Below are 6,190 nucleotides of genomic sequence, written 5' to 3' on the forward strand. Positions count from 1 at the left end.
TGACAATTTCACAAAGTGATTTTTGCATCATCTTCACCGTGGCGTCTCAGCTCCACCAGATCAGTTGCCTGCTTCTGCCTTTTGCAGTTCACTCTTCTTTGGGGTCAGTCCTGTGATTTTTTCTATCAACTCCTTTTCTTTTGAGTCATAGATGTGTGTGTCCCTCCTGCCAGGAATATTCATCACCTCCAGGTAGGAGAGAGGTTTGATCCCAACAAGCTACACTGAGACAAAAACTACCTCTGCCTTCCATCCACTAGGACTTTACATGGCGTTGGCTACTCAAGTTAGTGATCTTTGTGTAAAAAGACAATTATACTTGTAGAGCAGATGCAGCTCAGGTGCAGTGGTTGGCATTAGCTTTCCCGTTGACCTGACCTAAACTCCATCACTTTTCCTAGTCTAAACAAACCCTGAGCATCACGGTTATACTGTTCCCCCATTTCAAAGCAACTGTTAGTCATCAAGTTCCCTCTTGGGGAAGAAGTTTTTTCATTCCCAGTTGCTCTGATGTTGCTTCAAGTTGTGTTGGAAAGCAGATATTTTGACTACCATTTTCCTCATTTAAAGTATATTGAACTATAACAAAGAGAAGGAACAGGGCAGGGATAGGGAAAAATGTCATTGCACCTGCAGTAACAGCAGAAGTGTTTAGGGTAAGTTAGAGGGATTCCCTTATTCCCCATCACTATCCCAATCCCCCCTGTTGTTCAGTTGGTTAGGTCAATATTTTTTCTAAAGTTCTGGGAAGAGGATTCCCTAGTAAATGACTTGTAACTAAGCAAAATACCCATGCATTGGGCTCCCACAGCAGTTGTGGCCTAGGCCCTGCAAGAGGTCGCTCCTGAAGATATCTCCTTCCTAATCATGTTGCCTATTGATTGGGAAATGCAATCCCTTTGTAGGTAGAGATGGGGGGGAAATGGAAGTGACATTTCTGTTCAACTCATCCCTGGGAGATGCTGCAAATGTGTAGAAAATGAAATCCACGTTGAATGTGATATAACTGCAAAAAGATACCTATTGTTAATAGAGACCTGACGTTTGGTGTCTTACAGGGATTCTAAGCCGCACCTGAATTTAGTCCCTAATTTAAATCAGTGCCATTAGATTAAAGAAATAAAAGGGCACAGTTGGAGGAGTTGTACCTCACTATCGCTACTGATCTGTTGTGTGGTTGGTGAAGAATTCTGCGCCAGAAAAGTGTAAAATTACTCCAAGTAAGGTCAAAGATTTGACAAGAGCTTGGGTAGAAATTACAGGTAGTGGTGGTTGATTCCCCGCCCCCCGCCCCCAGATGGAAGCTATGGTGAACTGTGTCCCAGGTAAACTCTCTTTAGAACCCTGCTCCCTAGTTAAGTGGCATTGGTCACATTCCTAAAGGATGCCATGATGAAATTGGACACAACTGTCTTTTAACATTTGTATCCAAAGTTTCCTGAAGTACAGAGAGAATCATAGAAGATTAGGGTTGGAAGAGACCTCAGGAGGTATCTTGTCCAATCCCCTGCTCAAAGCAGGACCAACACCAACTAAATCATCCCAGCCATGGACTGTGTAAAGCTGGGCCTTAAAAACCTCTCAGGATGGAGATTCCACCACCTTCCTAGTGTTGCAGGCACAGAGGCTGCCCGAGGCAAGCAACAGTAGTTCGTACTCAGAGTGCTTAGCGCCAATAAACACCAGGGTGGAGAAGCAAGCAAAGTTTATTTGAGATCTCAAAGCGGTGCTGGGAGACTTGGCACGCATCAGATCCAGCACACCTAATACAAGCAGGTTACCTTTTTTATACTTTACTTTTAGCTAAGCCCTTCTCTTCTTCCCTCCCTCCCCCTTTTCCCCCTTGTAGCAGTTACACTCATATCCAGCTTCTCATCCACTATAATCCCCAGGTCCTTTTCTGCAGAACTGCTGCTTAGCCAGTCAGTCCCCAGCCTGTAGCAGTGTATGGGATTCTTCCATCCTAAGTGCAGGACTCTGCACTTGTCCTTGTTGAACCTCATCAGATTTCTTTTGGCCCAATCCTCCTAATTTGTCTAGGTCACTTGGACCATGCTTACCCTCCAGCCTGTATCTGCCTCCTGCCCCAGCTTGGTGTCATCCGCGACTTGCTGAGGGTGCAATCTATCCCATCATCCAGATCATTAATAAGTATGTGAAGAAAACTGGTCCCAGGACGCACCCTGGGGCACGCCGCTTAATACTGGCTGCCAATAGACATTGAGCCATTAATCACTGAGCCATCAGCCATTGAGCCTGACAATCTAGCCAGCTTTCGTATCCACTGTGGCAGAGCTCTGACCATTGCCCCCATCGGTCCTGCACTTCTAAAGGTGGTTTATGCTAGCCTCAGTCGGCCACTGTGACTCTCCACATAGCCCTTCTCTCTCTAGGGCAGGTTACAGTCTACTGAGGCCCTTTTCATCATAGGCCTGCAAGGAGGTTGGTGAGAGCACTCCCACAGTCTCTGTTTGTCCTGGGGGGTTTATTTCAGAACAGTTTAGCCTCCTGTCCTGACAGGGGCCTGACTTCCCTCCCAGGAGATGTTCCTGTAGTGGTGGGTTGGGGGAACCCGGCTCCACCCTTACTCCAGGTTCTGGCCCAGGGACCCTAATGGTAGCAGTTGTTGGCAGCCAACCTTTCACTGCCAGAGTTGCTACATTTCCCTGGGCTACTTCCCACAGCTCTCCTGCTTCTCCTTCTTCACCCTTACTTAGGGCTCCTTACCGATGGCTTGAGGGTGTCTTCATTAACCAGCCCTTCAGCCGCACTTCCTCTCCTCTGACTCCCTTGCTTCTTCTGCTGACTGGAGTGAGCCCTTTTTATTAGTATCAGTGGGGCCTTAATTAGAATCAGTGGTGATCACATTAGCTTAATGGCCTCACCTTGACTCTTTGCAGGTTAATTAGAGTCAGATGTTCTCATTAGCCTGGAGCAGCCCCTGCTCTTGTCAGTCAGGGAACAGAAAACTGTTAATCCAGTGGCCCATGTATATCTGCCTTCTCTATTCTGCTGTACCCAACTGGCTGGGTTTATCACCTATCCTCCCCCCTGCTCAACACAAAGAGGTTGGACAGCTTGGGACGCTGACAGTGTATGCGTGATAAGCCATTGGCATTGCCATGGCGACTCCCTGCTGTGTGCTTTATGCAGAACTGGAAAGGTTGGAGGGATAAGAACCACGTGGTTACCCTTGTGTTCTTTTTCCTTGTTCCATTGCATCCATTGAAGAGGGGAATGGTCAGTCACAAGGGATAGATCTGTGCTCCAGCAGGAATAATGCAATGTTTCCATGGCCCATTTTAACGGCGAGGCACTCTCTCTCTCTCTCCTACTGCATATTTTTATTCCCTCAGAGGGAGTTTCCTACTGAGATAGAGAACTGGGTGTTCCTCCTCCCCAACCATCTGTGACAGAACGGCCCTAACCCTATCTCGGATGCGTCTGTCATAGGATGAAGTCCTTGGTGAAACCTGGGCTATCAATCCGGGGTTAGTGCAGAGGCAGTCTGTAGGTCCGCGAATGCCCTCTTTGCTGTATTGGACCATCTGACTGGGTCAGGACCACAGGCCTTCACTAAGTCCGTTAGGGGACTTGCCCTTGTAGCAAAATGGGGATGAAACACAGTAATACCCCACCACCCCTACTAATGTTCAGACCTGCTTCTTACGACTCGGCCGAGGCCAATTTTGAAAGGCCTCTAACTTATTCAGTTGGGTTTTACCAGACATTTTCCTGCCACGTAGCCAAGATTTTGGCCTCCATGAACCCTACAGTGCACTTAACAAGGTTTGCCATAAGGCCAGCTCGCTGCAAGGTATCAAGGACCGCCCCCACTTTTTCCAAGTGGGTCTCCCAATCTGGGGTATGAATCACCACGTCATCCAAGTAGGCTGCAGCATAACTGGTATGGGGCGTAATAACTTGTCCATGAGGCGGTGAAAGGTAGCTGGAGCCCCATGTAGACCAAAGGGAAAGGACTATATTGGAAGAGACCCTCTAGTGTAGAAAACGCTGTCTTTTCCTTTGCATCTTCAGCTAGGGGAATCTGCCAGTACCCCCTTGTCAAGTCTAAGGTTGTCAAGTACCGGGCGTTCCCCAGACGGTCCACTAGTTCATCTATACGGGTATAGGGTAGAAATCAAACTGGGATATCTCATTTAGTCGATGGAAGTCGTTGCAGAACCTTGTGGTACCATCAGGTTGGGCACCAACACTATTGGGCTGGACCACTGACTGTGGGATTCTTCGACGATCCCCCATCTCCAGCATTTTCCTGACTTCAGCTTTATTCCTCCCTTTTGGCTGCTGGCACTGGGTAAGGCCTCATAGATACTCTGGCCCCAGGGTTTGTGATGATGATATGTCCCGGTTGCGCGACCCGGGCTTTGTCGAGAATACATCTTGATATTTGGCAATCATTTCAGTTACCTCTTTCTTCTGGACTGTCGTTAGATCAGGAGACAACCCTCACCTGTTCATGATTTTTGTTCCCTGGGTGCAGCTCTTCTCGAATCACTGTGCATGCCTCTTGCGCATGCCATGGTTTTCAAGAAGGTTGATATCGTGTTATATCTGCTCTACTTTTTGACGTCCTGGTTGTCGCACCTTGTAATTTCCTTTCTCTACAGGTTCAACTATTTCATAGGGCCCTTCCCACTGAGCCAACACCTTTCTTTCGGCCATGGGTACCAGTACCATTACTCGGTCACCAGGTTGTGAAACTGACAAAACTTGGCTTGACGGTCGTAGTAGGTTCTCTGGGCCTCTTGAGCCTTCTCTAGGTGCTCACTTACTATGGGAGTGACCCGGGCTATCCAGTCCCTCATCCATAGTACATGTTCTATTATGTTCTTCCCCTCATTGGGTTCCTCCTCCCAAATTTCCTTGGCTATGTCCAGGATGCCTTGGGGGTTGCATCCATACAACAGCTCAAAGGGAGAGAACCCGGTGGAAGCTTGGGGGACCTCACAGATGGTGAGCATGAGGTACGGTAGTAGGTTCTCTCAATCGTTCCCATCCTTGCTTACCACCTTTCTTATCATGGCCTTGAGGGTTTGGTTAAATCTTTCCACTAGACCATCGGTTGTGGATGGTAAACTGAGGTCTGCAGGGTCTGGATATGGAGCAGGAAACACAAGTCCTTCATCAACTTGGACATGAATGGTGTTCCCTGGTCTGTGAGGATTTCTTTTGGTAGCCCTACTTAGGCAAAGATTGTCACTAATTCTTTGGCAACGCTCTTGGAAGCTGTGTTTCATAAGGGGACAGCTTCTGGGTACCTGGTTGCATAGTCTAGGATGACAGGCACATATTGGTGGCCTCGGGTCATTTTCTCTAGCGGCCCCACAAGATCCATGGCGATCCGCTCAAACGGACCTTCGATGATCGGCAAGGGTACCAGAGGAGCTCTTAGATGTGGACAAGGGCTGTGCAGTTGACATTTGGGGCAAGAGGCACAGTACTGCCAGATGTCTTCATGTACCCCCGGCCAGAAGAACCTGTGTAAGATTCTCGCCTGGGTTTTCTGCACTCCCAAGTGTCCTCCAAAAAGGTAACTGTGAGCGAGGCCTAATATTCCCTTCTGGTGTTTCTGGGGGACTAGGAGCTGGTGTACCTCTTGCTCCTGCATTTGCACAACCTGTTATAGGAAATTCGTCTTGATCACAATATAAGGCCCTGACCCCCGGGCCTTTCCCTCTATGGGTACCCGATTTTTCTCAGCCACCTCCTTCCTGGCATTCTTGTACCTTGGATCTTCCACCTGGTCCTGTCCAAAAGTCTCTCTCTCTGGGCTTAACAGCCTGAACTCTGAGGGATCTGTCTCTACGCTCTCGGCTGGCTCCATGAGGCTGGAGTTGGAAGTAGTCTCAGGGCCCTCCCCTTCAGTTGCCTGTGTACATCTGCCTACACAGGTGACCCTCTGTCCTTGTATCAGGATTCGGGTACCCAAGGCCTTGGCCACCCTTCTTTCTCTTTTGGTCTTTTTGCCTTTCCCCAGGATGGTGTGACGATGCAGTTCTGGCGGGACCCAACTGAGAGTGCCAATTGAGGACCAATTGCTCAAATAGGGCAGTTACAGCCCAAGGCTGGGGTTTTTCCGCCTTTAAGGCAAACCAAACCAGCCAGACAAAGAGGACTTCGGTCTCACCCCCACTGGCACCACAAGTCACAAGCAATTCCCTTAGAC

At 48.6% G+C, this 6,190-nt stretch overlaps 2 protein-coding genes across 2 annotated transcripts in view; both read left to right on the top strand.

The window, feature by feature from the left end:
• LOC116824027 (uncharacterized) overlaps positions 1 to 298 on the top strand; it is a 124,465-nt gene extending 124,167 nt beyond the window's left edge. Inside the window, exon 3 of the mRNA XM_075071428.1 lies at positions 152 to 298. Coding sequence (XP_074927529.1) covers positions 152 to 228 — 77 coding nt within the window. The 3' untranslated portion in view covers positions 229 to 298. The remainder of the gene's footprint in view (positions 1 to 151) is intronic.
• Positions 1 to 6,190, top strand: part of LOC116818948 (uncharacterized) — a 791,372-nt gene that overhangs the window by 26,869 nt on the left and 758,313 nt on the right.

Source organism: Chelonoidis abingdonii, chromosome 11 (genome assembly GCF_003597395.2).
Source record: "Chelonoidis abingdonii isolate Lonesome George chromosome 11, CheloAbing_2.0, whole genome shotgun sequence".
NCBI classification, from domain to species: domain Eukaryota; kingdom Metazoa; phylum Chordata; order Testudines; family Testudinidae; genus Chelonoidis; species Chelonoidis abingdonii.